Source organism: Cynocephalus volans, chromosome 6, assembly GCF_027409185.1.
Source record: "Cynocephalus volans isolate mCynVol1 chromosome 6, mCynVol1.pri, whole genome shotgun sequence".
Taxonomy (NCBI): domain Eukaryota; kingdom Metazoa; phylum Chordata; class Mammalia; order Dermoptera; family Cynocephalidae; genus Cynocephalus; species Cynocephalus volans.
In genome coordinates, this window is record NC_084465.1 from 96510886 (window position 1) to 96531994 (window position 21109).

At 51.8% G+C, this 21109-nt stretch overlaps 1 protein-coding gene across 2 annotated transcripts in view; it reads right to left on the reverse strand.

Annotated features, from left to right (window-relative positions):
- The window catches only part of CLCN7 (chloride voltage-gated channel 7), a 27330-nt gene extending 11069 nt beyond the window's left edge, over positions 1 to 16261 (reverse strand). For both annotated transcript variants that reach the window (XM_063098877.1, XM_063098878.1), the window contains exons 1-7: positions 16070 to 16261; positions 6098 to 6169; positions 3552 to 3623; positions 3352 to 3417; positions 2612 to 2744; positions 2123 to 2232; positions 1214 to 1294 (exon numbers count right to left, since the gene is read on the reverse strand). In XM_063098877.1, coding sequence (XP_062954947.1) covers positions 1214 to 1294; positions 2123 to 2232; positions 2612 to 2744; positions 3352 to 3417; positions 3552 to 3623; positions 6098 to 6169; positions 16070 to 16207 — 672 coding nt within the window. In that variant the 5' untranslated portion in view covers positions 16208 to 16261. The remainder of the gene's footprint in view (positions 1 to 1213; positions 1295 to 2122; positions 2233 to 2611; positions 2745 to 3351; positions 3418 to 3551; positions 3624 to 6097; positions 6170 to 16069) is intronic.
- Between the last annotated feature and the right edge of the window lie 4848 nt (positions 16262 to 21109).

The following is a 21109-nucleotide window of genomic DNA, read 5'->3' on the forward strand; positions in this document are numbered from 1 at the left end:
GGCAGCTGTGGCTCCAGCCTCCACACACTCCAGGGTGGGCCTCTCCTTCCCAAATCAGTGACAAGCTGTGGAACCCGCCCTACAGTCTGCATCTCTGCTCTCGGCCCCCCATAAGCAGGCAGCCCCTCCATCTCCCAGCCTAACACATGGCCCGTCCTCCTGCACCCTTCACACAGCAAGTGCAGTCACGTGGAGGGCTTCATGACACATCCGTTCCTTGGGCACTCCCTGCCCGCACATTCCCTCCACGTGTCCTATCTTGGATGTGTATTTACTGCCCACCTCCCCACACCAGGCCAGAACCATGAAGGGGGTGGGCACTGATGACTCCCCACCTGTTGGAGCCCACCATGTTCACTCAAGGGTAAGCAGGAGGTGACTCTGTCACCTGGGCCCTGCAAGGTTCAGAAATCCATACAACTTATCGCGCATCCTCCTGTGCACAGAACCCGCAGGAAGGATGGAGACACCGGGGATGAGAGCCTGATGCCAAATAAAGACACTAAGGAAGCCTCTCAACCCCAATGAGTCAGTGAACAAAACAGATTTAGCAAAAACGTTCTAGAAGATTCTATCCAGTCCAGTACGGGTGACATAGGTCAACCGTTTTCTGCTGTGCAGCAAAGAAACAGCCTCCCCCACAGTCACTGGCTGAATTCCCCCGTCCCAGGCATGTGACCACATGGCCCCATTCCAGGCCCTGGGAGCACCCCAGGGGCAGCTACTGCCCTGCCCACCCGCTCCACAGATGAGGACAGGAGAAAGGCCTCCGGCCTGTGTCAGGCTGTACAGACAGAAATAGCCACCAGAAGGGCTGTGATCATGACTCCCCGGCCCCTACGGAATCAGGATGTTTTTGATAATATTAAGGATAATCAGGACTCAGGAAAACTTTGAAGAAAGGGAAGAACAATCACAAGTCTACCACTCTAACGTAACTACTTCTGTTATGAAATATCAGCAACCACACCATCCTTAGTTAGACTGTATTACGCGGCTGCAATCACAGTGTGCCTACTGTTCTGTTACTACCATCAAGAAAAAGTGCAAGCTCCCCCTCTGCACAGCTGTCAGCACACCTGCAGTGCACTGTCTCCAAACGGCCAGGGCTGCTCATGCAGGTGCAAGTGGACAGAAGACCTGCTCTTGAACCAGCAAAGACCCCAGGGACGAGCAATTCGTGCCCAGCCTGGGCACACCCCACAATCCTCACCTTGAGCCGCACCACGTGGGGGATCTTGACCCCATTGAGGAAGCACTTGATCTGGGGGATCCCACTGCCAGCGGCAACCGGCTGAAATGAGAGGGCAATGCCACTGAGTGGGGCACCCTACAGCTCAGGAAACACAGGGAGCCTAGGGAGGGGCCTCACGGCTGGGGGTAATCCTTCTCGGTCCTCCCTACCCCAAACATAGAGTGAACAAACCTTGTGGGACATGAGCTGGGGCAGTGGGGACACTGCAGGACAGAGCGGGCCTTTGTCAGACACTAAGCAAGAAAAACCAGCACTTCCTACATACAGGGCCACTGCTCTGCACCCAGGACAGGAGGCTCTGGAAGCCCCCTCTTCCTTCTTGCACCTGCTCTACCCCATGACAAGCCCCACAGGAAAAGCAGCCTTCTGGGAGAAGCCCCAGGATGAAGGACACCCTGGGAGGGTCCCATCCCCTTGGTCTGCCCCCTCCTGTGCCTGGACTCCTAGGCAGTCAGCCCTGCTTCTGAGATCCTGAATACCTGGAGCACCCCATGTCTGGTGGTGCCACTGCCCAGGGTGAATCTTGCCACATATAGGTGTGGCGTGGTGTGTTGGGGGATGTGGGGGAGGCATGGGATGTGTGTGGGGTGAAGGGGGGGCTGCAGGCACCGGCCTGTGCTGTTGGGTTGGTGGTGGCACCACCAGGAGTCTGGGGGTGAGGAGGCCCAGATGTGTTTTCTGTTTTTACTGAACAGTTTCATGTCCCTATCATACAATTCTACCAAAACCTAACCATGTGATTCTCCAGGCAGAAAGTGCCGACAAGATCGCATGGGTGGATGGACTGGAAGTGTCTCTGTCCATTCACTGGGAACTTCCAAGCCCAACTTGGGTCTGACACACCCTGGGGGCCTCCTGCCACAATACCTCTATGAAGGCCACGATCACAGAACCAACAAGCACAAAGGCAGAGTTCAGCGTGGCCCAGAGCAGAAGGGAGAAGGACAGGCCGCCCTTCTCTGTGAACTTGTCGATATCTGGGTGCTTGTCAAGGATATGGGCAGCTCAGCCATCTGGACCCATATACCCCTCCCCCTGCACCCCTGTGACCCAGCCTCCCAGGCCCAGAGCAGCCTGAGATGGGGACCAGCACAGGCACTGATGGCTGCCCCACATGAGCTCGCCCCAGAGCACACGGCAGGGCTGGGCACCAAGTGGATATCCAGAGACATCTCACACTCCACGATGACAGACATGGCCAACCCCAACATGGACCATCAACACACCAGGCTTAGGGGGCTTCTCCTGCTAGAGCTGGAAACATCCCCCCATGGCCTGCTCTGCACCACCAGACCCTCGCCAGATGCTGCTGATCACCACCCCCGATCCACACTGTGCCCTCGCAGACAAGGATGCTATCCTTGATGAGCCTGTACTTCAGGCCAGCCAGGTTCTCCACCACGATGTCAATGAAGCAGGCCACGAGGCCTGTGAGGATCCCGATGAGGGCGCAGATGACCCAGCGCTTGATCTCCACTGTCCGGAAGGCCTGCGAGGGGACAGGCCTGGTCAGGACTGGGTGTGGAGGCCAGATGCCTAGTGACGGCGTGCCTGGCCTGGCCACCCACATGTTCCTAGACCTCCGAAGGTTGCCCCTACGCATGGGGCAATGCACTCAGGACCCAGGTTTCACCAAGGGCGGCCTCTGGCCACATCTCAGCAACCATGGAGCACCTCAGGCTGCGTGGCAACTTGGGGGAGGCAGCTGAGCTTCCCCAAAATTCACAATCAGTTGTTGGTATTTGGGCACCACATCTGGCATCTATAAGAACAGCCTCCTAGTTTCAACGGCCTGACATGCTCTACCACTGTTTCTGGAATCAGGGTCGGACATCACATGCTCCAGGTTCCCCCGCCACACACACCAGAGAGAACAGGGGATGGGACAGGGGATGGGACAGAGGAGGGGACAGGGGAGGGGAGGGAGATGGAGCAGATGCTTCACCTCACACTGGGCAGAAGAGCAGCCAGGTAGGCCCTGCAGTCACCATGGCGGCTGAGAGCAGAGTCCAGGCCCCAAAGACCAGCATCATGGATAAAAGACCTCAGGACGCCTGCGAGGGGGCAGGGTCTCAGGCAGCCCAGCCCCAGCTCACCGTGTGGTTGATCCGCCGCTCCTCCTCCAGGAATAGCTGGTTCTCGCTGTTGTCGTAGTCCAAGCTCTGCAGACCAGAATGGCAGGGACAGTACCGGTTACTGACCCAGACACTCTAGACACAAGTGTAGTGGGAAACGAAGGGGTAGGGCAGGGCAGAGGCCTGGACCTCAGGGATGGGGTGGACAGTAGGAAGCCCACCTCATACTTGAGGGACAGGAGCTTCTCGTTGTGTGGGATCTCCTTGGGGAAGGGATGGGGAGGATCCACTTCCTGTGGAAAGAAAAGGCAGAGACAGACACACACTTGATAATCCAGGACATTCCGACATAAGGTACAAAGAGAAGAGGACAGACCCTTGCCCAACTCATCCCAGTAGGCCAGTGTTATCCCGACACCAAAGACAGACAAGAACATGACAAGAACAGGACAGACCAACATCCCCTACAACTGCAGACAAGAAGAACCTCAATGAGGAACGGGCAGAGCAAACCTGGCAACACCATGACGCAGCTGGACGTATCCCAGGAACACAAGGCTGGTGTAACATCCCCATATCAACAGAACAAAGGACAAGACCCACACGGTCACCTCAACAGACATGGAAAAGTAACTTGACAAAATCCAATATCCCTTCATCACAAATACACTCAACAAACCAGGGCAAAAGGGCACTTCCTCCATCTGATAAAGGGCATCTACGGAAACCCATAGCTAACACCAGCAATGTAAGGAATGACTTGAATGCTTCCCCCATCAGAAATAAGGCAAGGATGTCCGTTCTCATGACTTCTATGCAGCACTGTACTGGAGGTTCTTGCCAAGGTAATTAGACAAGAAAAAGAAATAAAAGGCATATAGATTGAAAAGGAAGAAGTGAAACTGTCTCTACTTGCAGATAACACGATCCCATACACAGAAAATCCTGAGAAATACACTAAAAAACTATGGAAATTAATAAGCATATTTAGTAAGGTTAAAATGTGCAAAAATAATTGTATCTCTATGCATTCACAATAAACCCCAAAATAAAATTAACAAAACAATTCTATTTACAATAACATCCAAAATAAAATACAGAAAATAAAATTCACTTCTAAAATAAATTTAACATTAGTATGAGACTTGCACACTTACAACTACCAACAACTGTCAGAAGAAACTAAAGAACTAAATAAACAGAAAGATATACTGTGTTCATAAATCAGAAAACTTAATATTGTTAAGATTCAATGCAATCCCTATCTATACGTCAGCTGGCTTTTCTTGAAGAAATTGACAAGGTGATCCTAAAATCCATGGAAACGAAAGGGACCCTGCATAGCCCAAACAATCTTCAGAAAGAAGAATGAAGTTGGAGGATGCAAACTGCCCAATCTCAAAGCTCACTGCAAAGGTGCAGTCATCAGACAGTGCAGACAGCATGAGGACAGTCAGACAGATGAATGGGACAGAACTGAGAGTCCAGAAATAACCCAAAACATTTATGGTCAACTGACTTTTGACAACAGTGTCAAGATAATTAAATGAGGGAAAAACAGTCTTTTCAATAAATGGTGCTGGTGCAACAGGACATCCACACGCAAAAGAATGAAGTTAGAACCTTATCTCATGCCATATCTAAAAATATATCCAAAAATTAACTCAAAATGGATCAAAAACCCAAAACTAAAAACACTTGGAAGAAAATGAATTATTCCTTGTGACCTGGATCACTATGCAGTGGTGTCTTATGTGACACCAAAAGCGCTAGCAATCACGACAAAAAACAGATCAGGGGCTTGAGTTAGCTCAGTGTGGTGTTGTAACACCAAGGTCCAGGGCTCGGAACCCCGTACCGGCCAGCCACCAAAAAAACCAAAAAACAACCCTGAAGAATTGGATTTCTCCAAAATGAACAACTTTTGCGCATCAAAGGACACCATCAAGAAAGAGAAAAGAAAGCCAAGAAAACTCACTGAATGGGGGAAAGTTTCTGCAAAGCACGCATCCGATGAAACACATCTGGCATGTAAAAACATCTCCTGGAACTGAATTATAGAAAGACAAGTGACCAATTAAATATGGGCACACGTGAAGGGAAATGAAGAAGGAAAGAAAAGAAAGAAAAGAAAATACAACGTGGGCACAGGTCTGAGGAGATGCTGCTCTGGACGGACGGACGGAGGCTGCCAGCACACATGGTGCCACCAGCCACAGGAAACACACAGCACAGCCCCCGCCAGGTGCCACCAGGGGGATGCACAATGCCAGTTCTGCCGGGGGTGGGGCTCAGGAAGTGTTCCCATGGCAGCTGCCGGAAAGAGGGTATCAGGGCACGGGGGCTGAAGAGATCACTTTAGGGAGATGCCAGCACCCACTCCCTCCAAAGTCCAGAGACATCTCCACTTCTTCATGCCTCCAGAGGGCTCCACCCCTCTGAGACCCTGTCCTCACCTGCCCCAGAGGCCCCTCCAGCCCATCTGGGGTCCCTCTCACTGCCCACAGCAACTGCTGTCTTGACCTGCTCTTCCTGCACCTCCTTTCCACAGCATGCTCCCTCCTGCCTGGAGCCTTGCACTCCATGTCCCTCCACTCACCTGGCTGCCACCAGTCATAGGGCCCAGGGGTCACGTCCCCTGAAACAGCCCTCCCTGAACACCCAGTCTCGGGAGCCCCACTGTCTGCACTGCCCACCACCCGCCATCCTCTGCCCTCTTTCAGGACACTGCTCCATGGGAGGAGCAGGAAGCACCTCCATCACTCACCGGGTCCAGCAGCTCATCGTCCAACTCTACATTGCTCATCTGCCCAATGCGGAAAGATACGGAATGAGGTGCCTAAAAGCAGAAAAGAAATCACGAGGGCATTTAGACATTGGAATGCGGCACACTGCACATTCTCACTCCCTGGCGCACACATCCTGGCCCTGCCCTGCCCTGCCCAGGAATAGGGTTGGAGGAGACAGCCAGCAGGACCAGGACCCCCAGAACCAGCCCCCGGAATGAAAGCCCCGAGCTGTCCTTACATCAGAGGTGCCATCCTCCTGTTCTAAACTGGAGATGAAGCCCTGCCACCTACCAAGACGAAGAGCTGGAGAGGGCCCCCCAACCAGGCCAGCATCCCCTGTCACCGAGCCCTGGCCCCTAGCCAGCCTCCACTGGTTCCAAGGCCCTGTGCAGCCGCCCACCACCTTCATGAAGTCGTCTCCTGTGCCCCTCCTGGTTTCAACTGTGTTAACACTGCCTTCCAACTGGATGGTCCGTGTAGGGGCAGAGCCACCCGGGTCTTAGCTACTGGGTCTTAGGAACAGCACCAGGTCACCAGCTCAGGGCAGCACAGAGCAGCCAGCGATGGCTGATGTGACGCTTGTGGGACTCACTGAGCTCCCAGACCACTTGCTGGCAGCTCCTCACCAGACCCAGGACTGCTGAGCACAGTCTGGAGGAGGCCAGGCAGGGGGAAAGAGGGACGTATGACGTCTCCTCCTTTATCTCAAGATATCATTTTATTAGTTCTACCCCAATTTCAACTACTTCCTGAATCCTTACACATATTTTGGGAGGTGGGAGGTCAAAAAGGGTTAGTTCCTCAGCAGAGGGAGCCACATGCCTAGGGTCCTGCTATCTGCATTGGAAAACGGGTGCCCCACAAGGAAAAGAAAGCACCAGAGCTGGAGGGAACCAAGGCCAGCACCAGTAGCTGACAGGCCGTCCCAAGGCTGTCACACACCCTCCCTCCCCTTGGTGTGGACCCCCTGGGCAGCAGCCATCCTGGCCCCTGGTGCTTGTCTATGAACTAATGCCCCCCATCTTTCCCCCTGCACCCAGCCCTCCCTCAGGATGGTCCCATCCAGAGGCCCACAAGTGCTTCTTGGTGACAAAACAGCAGCAGACGACACCAGGTGCCAGCAGGGTCAGGATGAGGACCATGGCCGACAGGTAAGGAAACCAGAGCGAAGAAGCAAGGTTCTGGATCTGAGGCCTCTACAAATCCGGGGTGGAGGGTGTGGGGGTCCTGCCTCTTCTGGAGGGCTCACACCCTGAAGGAGAAGAGGCTCCCTAATCCACCATCCCAATGAGCTTCTAGAACTTGCCTTTTCCAGCCCCACCACCCTCCCTAGAAAGCCCAGGTAGCCCAGGCCCTCCTCTGGGAGCCTGCCTGCTCCCTGCTCACGGCCCCTGGAGCTCCCACCTTTCCCTGTGCATCCTCCACCACCATGGGATGATGACGGCCTGGTACTGCAGATGGCAGACATGGGCGCCCACCACTGGTTATTATGGCCAGCCCCACAGACACACAGGGGCCACACTCCTGGCTGGGAGCAGAGGACAGACAGATTCTCATGTTCTCCCTGCCCAGCACAGTGGAGCCACCACATCTCCACCTTCTAATGACCTGCAAGACACAAACACACCCAAAGATCTGGCAAATGGCCAAGCCTTGGGGAACGAGGCCCCAGAGCAAGTGTGTGCAGGAGGGAGACTCAGTGGTGAGAGTGCCTCTGTACAGTCCTGTCTCCACACGCATGTTCCTCATCCCCACGGCCCCCATCAGCTTCAGCCACAGGCTGAACCTCAAGCTCTGACCCGCCCGTAACACAAACAATAGGGTGAGACGGAGGAAGGCACCACCAGGCCAGGGAGCGGTGAAAGGGGTGCCCTGGTCAGCTCGCCCTCCAGTCTCTCTCACATACACAGGTGTGTGCACACATGCTCAGACACACACATGCTCACACACGCCCAGAAACAGCCTTACAGTTGGGTCTAGAACCTCTGACCCTGAGTTCCAGGGGGATGAGCGCCCCAGACAGAGGCAACAGAACTGAAGCATTTCACCCATGAGAAGGGACCCCTTGTCCTCACTGTCATCCAGTGGGGGACACGCCCTTGCCCAACCAAGCTACACACTTCACTCACATGCAACTCGTCTGGCACTTTCCATTGTAAAGCCACTGCAGGGCCCTCTGGGTAACAGGCTGTTCCCTGTTGGAGCTGTTTTGTCACAAATGTCTGCCTCCCCTTGTCAAATTTAGAAAGGGGACGCATCATCTGAGCACACGCACCAGGTGTGGTCCTTTCCCGCTCTAACGTGGTCACGCTAGGAGTAAGAGCTGCAGGGCCACACGGGAGGGACCAGGTGCTTTGCTGAGGATCTGCGCACAAGGAGGCCACCTCGCTGCCCCAAACCGGGGACAGCCCACCACAGCAGGATGTACACAGAGTGTGTGGCAGATCCAATATTAGGGTCACCGGGGCCAGGAAATAAAAACACAGGGCGTCCCATTATATGTGAATTTCAGACAAACAACAAATAACTTTTACTATAAGCGTATTTCAAACACTGCACGAAACATACATTAAAAATTATTCATAGCTTACCTTAAACTCAAATCTAACAGGACATCCTGTGTTTTACCGGCAGCCCTACACACAGTGGGAAACTACGCAGAATGGGAAGGAACAGATCACTGCTGAACAAGACACAGACAAATCGCACACAGAATACTGAGCCAAAGCAGCAGCCACAAAAGAGTGTGTATGGCCCAATCCCGCACACAACTACGGGAAGCTTACAGCCAAGTAAAACCTTTGGTGCCACAAGGGGTTTCTCACGGAGCTGAGAGTGATAAGAGTGAGGAGTGCAAGGACTTTGGGGGCACTGTTTAGTCTCCTGTGGCTGCGATAACCAATTGCCACAGGCTGGGGGGCTTAAAATGTCAGAAATGTGCTCTCTCACAGTCCAGGGGCTGGAAATCCACAACCGAAGTGTGGTCAGGGCTGCAGTCCTGCTGGGGAATCCTCAGGAGGACCCATCCTTACTTCTCCAGCTTCTGGCAGCCCTGGTGTTCCTAGGCCTGTGGCCACACTGCTCCAATCTTTGCCTTTGTCACCACGTACCCAAACTTCCTCTTCTTCTAAGGACGCCCGTCATGACTAGGGCCCTCCGTACCCCAAGCTGCACCTTACCTCGGTCGTACTGCCAAAAACCCCATTTCCACGTCAGTCCCATCTACTGAGGTTCCAGGGGTCAGGGTGCGGACACATCTTTGGGGGCCACCATTCACGCCATGACAAGTGGCAATTTCCAAGGTGCAGTTCACGTGTGGATGATCAACCTTCACCTGCACCACTGTGCACTTTCCTCTGTGCATGGTAAACATCAGTAGAAGTGATCATGGAGGAAAACACGCTTCTCTTCTAAAAATGACTGGCAGTGCTCCCAAACCATGAAATCCACGGGGAAGGCAGGTGGGCTCCCACCCCGCCGGCCACTGTACTGGCACAGAAAGGAAATCCTGGCCCTCAAGTAAACTGTGTCCAGGAGGTGGCCCGTAGCCCAGGCCATGGGCAGAGGCAAGGTGTCAGGTAGTGTGCCCACCCCGCCCCACAAGCGGCCTGACCACGCAGGGTGATGCAGGCTGCCAGCCACCACGCGCCCAGAGCACTTCCTCAGAGGAAGCTCCACACGTGGCGAGTGGCAGGGGATAGCGCAAAGGCTGGCAGGCCCCGCTGCGCAAGGCTGAAGCTGAACTGGAAGATGTGTCATGAAAGGAAAACTGAAAAACCAATCTGCTCTCCCACCTGCCAGATGGAGTGCACAGAGAAGGGCAGCCTGGCCCCTTATCTCATCCGCTGCTGACCATGACATGAATATGCTACATGCCATCAAGCAGTCCCTCTCACAGCACCACTACGCCCAGCATCGGACCCCGCAAAGTGTCTGCCGTGGGCATCTCAGCATTTTCCTGAGCACAAGATACCAACCATGGGAGAGGTGCTTATGGTCTAGGCAGACAGGGCCCCATGACAGTGCTCATTTAGGGAGTGATGCGTCCTGAGCACCAGGCTGGGGAGCACACGAGGTGGGAAACAGGCCACACCCGTGAGAGCTTTGCCTAGTGGCAGTGGGCAAAGTCCTACATGCGCGATCACAATGCAAGATGAAGGCAGACACCCTGGGAAGCTCCTGGCCACGCCTACGCCCCTACCTGAGCAGCCTGGAGAAGGATGGGGGGAATGTAGGCAGCCCCCCAGCAGGGAACCAATCACCCCACCTACAATGAGAGGGTGCAGCCAGCATGTAGGATGAGAGCGCCTTCCCGCTCTTCACCATCTCTTCCCTGAACTCTGTGATGAAAAACACACACGCGCATTTACTTGAAATTTACTGAGTTCAGTTCACTCTGCCTTGTCTGTTTCTTTTTTTAAAACACAAGTTAGGGGGCCCGACCCGTGGCTCACTTGGGAGAGTGCAGTGCTGGTAGTGCCGAGGATGTGGGTCCCTATCCTATATAGGGATGGCCGGTCAGCTCACTTCGGAGAGCGTGGTGCTGACAACACCAAGTCAAGGCTTAAGATCCCCTTACCGGTCATCTTTTTAAAAAATAAATAAATAAATAAAACACAAGTTAAATAAAATACTAATTGTTGTTCCCCAAACTAGTGACCCACACAACCACCTGGAGGAATCTCAAGGGCACGACAGTGTGTGAAGACAGCCCATCCCACAGATTACGTTCATCCAACACTCTGGAGTGGCAGAGCTGCACAGCTGGAGGAGAGGCCACGGCCGCTAGGGTTTAGAGATGGGGTGACTATAAACAGGCAGGACAAGGAGATCTTCATGGTGACAGAAACATCTGTACCTTGTTATGGTGGTGCTTGCATGGATCTACACACGTGTACCAACGGCAAACTCCTTGTCCTGCACTGTGCTAGTTACATAAAATGCAGGCACTGGAAGAAACTTGGTGAGGAGTACGTGGACTCTCCCTGTACTATCTCTGCAACTTCCTGTGCATCTAAAGTTATTTAAAAGTTAGATTGTGTTGACAAGTGAGACCACATCAAACTTAACTTCTGCACAAAGGAAACAATCAATAGAGTGAAAAGGCAACCTACAAAATGGGAGAAAATATTTGGAAATCATATGCCTGACAAGAGATTAAATTCCTACCACTCAACCACAAAAAGTGCAAACAATCTGATGGAAACATGGGCAAAGGACTTACACAGGCATTTCTCCAGAGAAGAGATACAAATGACCCATAAGCACATGGAAAGACACTCAAAACCACCTCACACCCACAGGGTGGCTCCTCTCAAAAACCAAGAAAACAGCAAGTGCTGGTGAGGACGCAGACAGACACTGGAGCCCTCTGTGCACGGCTGGCAGGAACATGGAATGGTGCATCTGCTGTGCAAAACGGCACGCGGTTCCTCAAGACAACATGGAACTACCACATGATCCAGCAATTCCATTTCTGGAAAATAGCCAACAGAATTGAAAGCAGGGTTTCAAAAAGATATCTGCACACCCATGTTCACAGCATCATTATTCATAGTAGCTAAATGTGAAAGGAACCCAAGTGTCCACCAATGTACGAGTGGATAAACAAACTGTGGCCTATCCACACAATGGGACATATTCAGCCTTGAAAAGGAAGGACCTTCTGACACACGCTACAACTGGATGAACCTTGAAGACATTACACTAAGTGAAATAAGCCAGTCACAAAAAGACAAGTACTGGCTGATTCCACTCACATGAGGCGCCTACAGGAATCATATTCTCAGAGACAGCAAGCAGAATGGGGGCTGCCAGGGCTGGGGAGGGGGAGAAGGAGAGCTGTTTAATGGGGACAGAGTCTTGGTTGTGCAAGATGAAAAAGTTTTTGAGGGCCGGCCCGTGGCTCACTCGGTAGAGTGCGGTGCTGATAGCGCCAAGGCCCCGGGTTCGGATCCCATATACGGATGGCCGGTTCGCTCACTGGCTGAGCGTGGTGCTGACAACACCAAGTCAAGGGTTAAGATCCCCTTACCGGTCATCTTTTAAAAAAAAAAAAAAAAAAAAAAGAAAAAGAAAAAGAAAAAGTTTTTGAGATGAGTTGCAGAACAACGTGAATATGCCTAATATTACTGAATGGTGCAACTAAAAATGGGAAGACGGTAAGTAAGAGATTGCGGTTTTTAACCACAATTTAAAAAACTGTCCTGACAAGTCTGAAGACCGTCTGCCATCCCACTCTACCCGCTCTGCACTCTAACGTGCTCCAAGCATCTGCCACAGGCCAGGCTCCATGCTAACACTGAGGACACAGAGGCTGCCCGGGAGTGGGGGGTGGGGGTGGGGCTGCAGTCAAAGGAAACAACAGGTGACACACATACAAAGCAAGTGTAAGCATGAGAAAAGCCATAAAGACCAGGAGAGACAGCCTCTGGGAGCAGGTGGCGTTCAGGCTGAGACCCCAGAGACGAGGAGGAGGGCAACGGGCAAAGCGCAGAGCAGCCAAGAGCAGGTATGGCTGGATGGCAGCAAGAGCCATCCTGGGGATGGAGATGTTCCCACACAGCCACATCTTGCATACTGTGGCCCTCGGAGCAGGTGCAGGCTCTGTATCCCTCATCTCTCTGCACACCACTGGGCCACAGTCGTGCCTGCATCCTAGACTGGCTCTATCCTATCCTTGCTGGCCCAAAGGCAGGAGAGAGACAGAATTCAGGGAGCTGTCAGATGGGAAGCTGGCCCCTACACTAGGTGGACTGGGGGTGGTAGCTTGAGAGAGGAGAAGTCAGTACAAGACACCGAGCTGAGGGAGGCAGAGGACTTCCTGGAGGAGCTGGAGGAGAAAGTAGAGCAGAGCTCAAGGAGCCACTGGGGACAACCAGAGGACACTCTCCTGCAGCTTCACTGTACCCCCAGGTTTCCAGCACCACCACCCTCAACAGCACTCTAGGTCATGGTCTGTGGCTGCAGCCTGCCAGGGTGGGACACAGTCCACACCAATCTGAGATCCCTACCTTGCTGGGGGTTTCAGGAGCAGCTTTCCAAAATGAGTTCCCAGGAACATCCTGCATTTACAAATATGCAAATACCCACTGCCCCTGCCCTGCCTGCCCTAGAGCCATCTGCTCCTGGCTCTAACAGCTTTCTCTCTGCAAGTTCCCAAAGTGCTTTGCTGCCTACACACATGACCCTGACTTCTTGGTTAAGTCACCCACTCCCCAGGGCAATCCCACACCCAGGACTATGTCACCTCACACGCAGCATGATGGTCTGAGAACAGGCCCAGCAACCCACAGGTGGCTCTGAACAGCCTGAGCATTAAGCTGGGGCCCAGCCACCTATAGGCTGCTCCCTGGTCGACCCTGCCCACAGCAGCTACCTTACGGTGTTTTGTCAGCTGCAGCCAGTCTACAGTGGCAGTGATGCCATCATCTCAGTTCTGGAAACCCTGCTACAAACCCCAAAGGGCCAGGAGGCAACCAGGACAAGCTCTCACGTTTAGTTCATCAGAACACTCCCATGGAGCGGTTGTTGGCCTGGGTTGGTATTTTAGTTCATAATGGCCCTGGACTGAGAGCAGCTTACAAAAGCCCTGTGTGCTGTAGCACTAAGGTGCCCCCTGAGCCCAACTGTGAGCTCCAACCGCTTGTCAGAGCAAACCCTCCCCTGAGAGAAAAAACACCAAGAAATCCCGTCAGCCACAACCGAATCACAGTGAACATCAAACGCAGAGATAAATCCCTTTTGTGTTGCTATTTTTAACACTCCAGGGAAAAACTAATATTTACTGAGAGTACATTTTTAACAAGCACCATGTCAGTGCTGTGCATGTATTAACTTCTTTGCATATGAGAAAACTGAGGCACAGGGAGGCTAAGGACCTGCCCGAGACCCTCAGCTGGCCCAGTGCTCCCAGGACAAAGGCCTCTGAGGATGCAGGGCTGCCTGGCCCGATGGGTCTTGCTGCCTCTAGACTCTGCCTCTCCAATCAGTCTGCTGAGGCAGGCTAAGGACCCCTTAGGATTGGGGTCCCCAGCTTCCTGCCGGACTCTCCCAGAGATGATCTAAACTCAAAGCCACCTCCTGCGCCCAACAGGTTGGACCTCCACACCCTGCTGCATTCCAAACTACTGCAGGGTCCCCCCACACACTTCCATTGTCCTTTCCCTCCTGCCGCCTCCCTGAGATCTTGCACTCCTTATGACTGAGCCCCACGTGACCTCTCCCGCTGTTGGGGGCCCTGCCCAGTCCTTGCAGGACACAGGACCTGTTTCTAGTGGGATGAAAGCTGCTTTATGCACCTTGGTGTCCCGAGCAAACTGCATGGAGCCAGCCACAGAGCAGGTGGCTGATAAATTATTTTTAAAATTGTTTAAAAGCAACTAAACCATTGCCAACAAACACAAAGCTTGTAATGATTTTTAAGGGAATAATTTTTAAAGAAAAAGATTAAAAGTTTCTTTCAAAAAAAAAAAAAAAGCCAACTCCTATCCCTACTTGCAAAGAGAAACAGGAAACCCCAAGTACATTCAGTCCCAAGATAAACCTAGATTCAACTTCCCTCTACATTTCCAATCTCTCTACCTGTCAGCCCTTGAGGCCAGCTTTCTCCTTCTATCTTGCGAACTTCAGGTTACTTTCTTTCTTTTTTTTTTCAAGATGACCGGTAAGGGGATCTTAACCCTTTACTTGGTGTTGTCAGCACCACGCTCACCCAGTGAGCTAACCAGCCATCCCTATACAGGATCCGAAACCGTGGCCTTGGTGTTATCAGCACCACACTCTCCCGAGTGAGCCACGGGCCGGCCCCAGATTACTTTCTTTTAAAAGAGAAAATAGAAACAGAACAGTACCAAGAAGAAAATAACTACTCACCCACAGCCCCACCACTACAAATGAGCCACTTCAGATCACTTCTTATGCAGTCCATAATATGCAAGCACAAGGTTTCACTTCAAAGGGAGTTGAGCCACTTATTGCCAGCAAAGAGCAGACTTTGATCCTCCTTGTCAAGGCTCTGGAAAACCTATATACAATTTCTGCAGAAACAACCTGGTTTTTGTGTCATTCCTGATCTTTAAACACCACAGAACTGTTTAAAGACCAAGTATAGAACAGAGAAATAAGGGTAAGGACTTAATGGCAAAACAGATTAAGACCAAAAAAGCAACAAAAATAGTTAATTAGCTCAAAATCACCGCAATTCACACAGACAAAGGGAAATGAGAGGAACTGTAATCCTCCTCCAGACCTTAAGCACTGAAAGACACACACTCTGTGCACACGCTGAGCACATGCAACCTGCCTTGTTGCTCCTTGAGTTTGGATGCACATTCCAAATTCAACCAGCTGCTAAGAAAGACCAAGCAAGAACACGTGTCACTCCTGATATCATCCTGAACGTCTGGACTGACCCCCACAGCGAAAATCGACAGAGGGCCAGGTCCTCAGTCACTTTACTAAAGAGAAAACTCTGCCACGCAACTGTTAGAACCTCCTGGGATTCAAATGACAAACAAAATGAGGTGCTCACCTATTTCTGAAAAAGATTTTTATGGCCATTTTTTCAAAAGTCTCCTGGGCAGAGAGCCATCTGCCTCCCCTCTAAAAAAGTCCTTTCGAGGTGCACAGGGGAAGACTCGGTTTGCGTCGGGCGGTAAAGGTGGGCGGGCTGGGCGGCTCGTCCTCGCCCCCAGAAGCGCGGGGTTTGAAGGGGGATCCCACCCGCCCTCCGGCCGCCCGGCCCGGAGCGCCCCCGCAGACACCACCATCCCAGGTGCCAGCGCCAGCCTTACCGTCCGCGAGTAGACCCGGGCCTATGCCCGAACCCGCCGCTGTCCGCGAGGAGACCCGCTCTCGTTCCCGAACCCGCCGCCGTCCGCGAAGGGACCTGGCCTGTTCCCGAGCCCGCCGGGCAGCCGCCCGCCCCGGCACGAGCCCGGCCTCCTCACCTGACGCGCGGCCGCGGGCCCGGCCCCGTTCAGCAGCGGCGTCCCCTCGCCGGGCCGCGCCCTCCGCAGCAGCGGTGCCGCCTCGTCGTCGTCCCCGTCGCGGCCGGACCACGACACCTTCTTGGCGACGTTGGCCATGGCCCGCCGCAGATGGGAGCCGGCCGGGAAGCGCCGTCAGGCACTGTTTGTTCTCGTGACCCGCGCCCGCCCACGTGACCCGGGCTCCGCTCACGTGACCCGCGCTCATCCACGTGACGGCGACGGTGGCCGGCGAGGCCAGCGCGCGCGGGGGCTTGTGGGGGCCTCGGAGCCGGCGTCGGGGGGCGCGGGTGTAGGGGACGAGGACAGCGACGGCATACTCAGGTGCCCAGGGTCGGTTCCGCAGGTTTCCTGCAAAAATGCTAAGCCGTCCACCTAAGGGGCGACATCCATATAAACCCCCGTTGAGCGACACCCTGCTGACCACCTGGGCTGTCCTTTTCCATCACGTCCTAAGTGTCTTGAAAGACGAAGGAAGGCTGAGGAGCCGTCCTCAGTTAGAGCAGACCTTAGAGCACGGCGCTGCATCGCCAGCGTCAAGGGCTCGTCCCGGCAGGCCACCAAAAATAAATACATATAGAAAGATGACAACGTCAACGCACCACATGGGGCTGGCATTATTGGGACAATCGCCAAAGACTGAATATAGGCTGTGCGAGATAGTAGTGTTAGAGCAATGTTAAATTTCCCAAGGGTGACGGTTGTATTGGGGTTATGTCAAAAAAGGTCCTTGTTCTTGGGAGAAACATACTGAGATATTTAGGAGGACAGGTTGTGATGTCTGCAACTTATTCTCAGACATTAAAAATCTAAACAATTGTATATGTTTATATACATATGTTTATATACATATGTTTATAAACATGTTTGTAAACATACCTGTAGAGAAAGAAGGAAAATGCGGCTCGATGTTAACACTGGGCCTTTTCGTGCTCTGAGCAGCACCATGGCAACTGGCAAGATCAAGCACCTTACAAAAGGTGGCAGAAAGGGAACCAAGAAGAAAGTGCTTTGTCCATTTTCTGAGACAGATCGGTATGATGTAAAAGCACCAGCTATGTTCAACACGAGAAATGTTGGGAAAACACAGGTCATAAGGGCGCAAGAAAACAAAATTACATCCAATGGCCTCAAGGACCGTGTTTTTGAATTGAATGTTGCTGGTCTGCAGAATGAGAAAGTTGCATTTAGAAAATTCAAGCTAATGACTGAAGACATTCGGGGCAAAATGGCTTATGTAACTTCCATGGTATGAATCTTGCCCGGGACAAAATATACTTCACACTCAAAAACAGGCATGATTGAAGCACTTGTGGATATTGAGACTATTAAACAGATTTGTTTAATCTGTTCTGTGTTGGTTTAACTGAAAAAATGTAGCAAATTAGGTTGGGAAGGCCTCTTATGCTCAGCACCAACAGGTCCGCCTAATCCAGAAGAAAATGATGGAAATAATGACCTGAGAGGTGCAGACAATTGCCTTGAAAGAACTGGCCAATGAACTGATTTTACACAGCACTGGAGAGACATAGGAAAAGCTCACTAGTCTAATTAACCTCTTCATGATGACTTCATTGGAAAAGTAAAAATACTGCAGAAGCCCAAGTTTGAATTGGGATAACACATGGAGCTGCCTGGTGAAGGTGGAAGCTCTGGAAAAGCTAGTAAGGATGAGACAGCTGCTAAACTTGAACGAGATGATGGGTATAAGCTTCCCCGTGCAAGAATCTATTCAAAATCCAGATTTTTGGTGGTGACAAATGAAATGTCTTACTTGTTAAAAATAACAACAAAGAAACAAAACACTGATGACTCTGGGATAAATAAATAGGATGTGCAGTGCATTCGTCTTGCAACTCTTTTTAGGTTTGAAGTTTCTCCAAATCAAAATATTTTAAAAGTTCTTTAGAGCCTCTAAGGCTGAGAAGATAGTGGAACACCTCCCCCTTGATATAATTCAAAATAAAAGCAAAACTAAAACCAAAATAATGGGAAGGAAGTCCAATAGGGTTTTGAAGTTTCCCCATGATTATTCTGCAATATTTTTTTTCAAAATACCAAGAACAACATTCTTTCACAAAAAAAGGTGTTTTCCTCATTGGCGTGCTGCAGCTTTGCCTCTTTGAGGGATAGTGATAAGGGCATTGCTTGTACATGAAAGTATCAAGGCTGAGAAGTGAACTAACTTTATAAGATCCCAGGAGCAGCAGGAGTTGAACCTGGGTTGGTTTGATTTCAAAACTCTTGCTCTGAACTACTTTGAGACCAGGGTGGGCAGTGAGCCTCCCAGGGGTTCAGAGGCAGAACAGGCCCGTGCAAGTCCTGGCACACTGAAGGCGGGCAGAGAACTGCTGACTGAACTGAATGAACAGGCTTGGGTCTTGCTAGATGAGTTGGGCTTGGGTGGAGATGTCCAGGTGGGCAGAGGAGACGCTGGTGGGGCATAGCAGGGCACGTGTGAGGGGACACGATGATAACAGTCCCTGGGTCCTGGGATGAAGGGGTCCCTGAGGAGGGTGGGTGATCTCAGTGGCCAAGTGGGGTGGAGCCAGGTCCCAAAGGCCATCCCTGTCAGACCAGGGGCCTGAACTTGTCCTCTTCTGGGACAGGTGGCTGTTTCAGAAGATGAATAGGCTGTGTGTGGCCAGGTGGGGTTAGTGGCTCCTTGTTGGGACAGACTCCCAGAGCAAACGAGGGCCACTCTGGTCGAACAAGGGCCACTCTGGCTGGAAATGTGAGACTCAGGTCAACGGTAGTATTGGTTGGTGGTGGCAGAGGTGCCCATGTTTCACACCTTGCAACAGACACGTGACTATGTTGCTGACCCCAGCAGGGACAGCGAGTCATGTGATGTCTGCTCAGATGGTCCTCTAAACCCTGTTCCCATGTCCTGCCCAGCCCGAGTCCCACCAATCCCTGAGTTACCCCCACGCAGTCTCAATGCTACCCCCGGCACTGCTAACTGACCCCCAACTCCAAGCCCCCGCTCCCATCCAGAGTGGCCTCCTCCCAGTGAAGCATCCTGAGTGCAGCAGCCCACAGTGACACGTGCCTCTGCTGAGTTCCTGAGACTGAGTCTATGGACATGTAGCCAAATGCTGCTGTGGCCAGGGTGACTTCCTGGTCACCATACGGCATTATACACACCCAAGAGCTGGGAGGTGGGTGGAGAACAGTGCCCTGTGCGGACTTTTGAAGCCCGTGGGCAGAGGGGCTTGTTGCACACTCGTCTCAGCCGGGATTGAGAGCAAGAGTTTTGAAATCAAACCACCTGAGCTGCAGCTCCTGCCTGCTCCTGGGGCCCTGTACAAGGCACCTATGCTAGGGGCTGTCAAAAGACAAAACTACAACAAATTTAAAGATCTCAGTGGGCTTTATTGCAATTCTAGAATCGGGCAACAGTTCATTAAGTAGAATAAGTGTTCCAATGAGCTGAGCAGAGGAGTTTGGCTGAAGAAAGCAGAAACAACAAAAAGCAGACAGGTCATTTCAAAATTACTTTCCTATAAGGTGGAGACAGGTAGAAAAATGGTTAACATCAGGTTACTTCAGGTTAAGTATTAAAACAGAGGTAACATCATTATCATGAAGATTGAAACTGGCCTGTTCAGCAAATTAGTCTGTCATCTCTCTCTCCTGATTTCTCAGTTTTGGCTTGGTGACCTGGAACTTTAGCTGGGGTGACTTCATTCTGATTTTTAGCCTGGTCTGTTGGGGACTAGGGCAGGAGCTTAGTTCAAAGCAATGGCCTCCTTTAGTTTTTGTTTAACAGGACCTATCAGTCCCTCGAGAAATATCCGCTCATCAAACTACCAATCTTTCCAAAAGAAAGGTGTCGTGTTGCTCCCTCCTCAAAGCCAGAACAGGATGGAGCAAGAGAGTTTCAGAAAACACCAGGAGACTGGGGAGGAAGGATGTTTGAGAAAGAAGCACTATGCATAAGACGAGGCATATCCTGGGGAAGCAGAAGCCAGTGACTCAAGGAGCCAGTCACATGGGCACCCTCGAGGGTTTCCAGTTCTAAAATATCTTCTCTGACCTTGACTCATGGCTGGGCTGATGCTGAGCTGAAGGCCCAGTGTCATGGGTCCACAGATCATTCTGGAGGGATGCTGCCAGGAGACTAACTCAAGGCACTAACTTAGGGCACCTCCCCCACTGGAGGTGTGTCCGAGCCGCCAGAGGCTAGCCCAGGCCGCTGCAGAGCTGAAAGCACCTGTGTGTGGGGTCGGGGGGCAGAGGGCCTTAGGCCCCTCCTGGTGCAGGGCCATGGACTTCTCTAGTCTGCTTCCTCACTTTTAAAGTGTTGAGGTGGGGCTGGAATAGGTGAATTCTGAGAACTGGGCCTGCTCCCAAGCTCAGCGGTTCCAGGTCCCTCCCACTGAAGAAGGGGCCTTTCCACTGCCCCCACCCCCAACACCACCCTTTTCTCCTGTTTGCACCAATTGACTTTTTTTTTTTTTGGCAGCTGGCCAGTGTGTGGATCCAAACCCTTGACCTTTGTGTTATAAAGTTGTTCTTACCAACTGAGCTAAACCATCAGCCCATTTTTTTTCTTTTTTTTTTTTTTGGCGGCTGGCCAGTACAGGGATCAAACCGAGGCTTGGTGTTATCAGCACCACGCTCTAACCCACTGAGTAACTGGCCAGGCCCCAATTGACTTTTTTTAGTGGCTGGCTGGTTTGCCAATTGACTTTCTGATTCTTGTAATCTTGTCTTTGGGTCTTTCTTGGGAACTTCAGTGTTATAGGGGTCAATTTATATCACACTGAAACTTATAGTAACACCTGCCTGTTCTAATTGTCAATGCGTGTTTTTTGGTTTTTGTTTTATCTGCTACAATTTGGAATTCTAAAAAAAAAGGTTGTCAACGATGTTGAGAAATGGGAGTCTTCACATGTTGCTGGTGGGAATTGTAAAATGATGCAGCAACTCTGGAAAACAGCTCAGCAGTTTCTCTGAAAGTCCAAACGTGAATTCACCGCATGAGCCAGCAGTTCC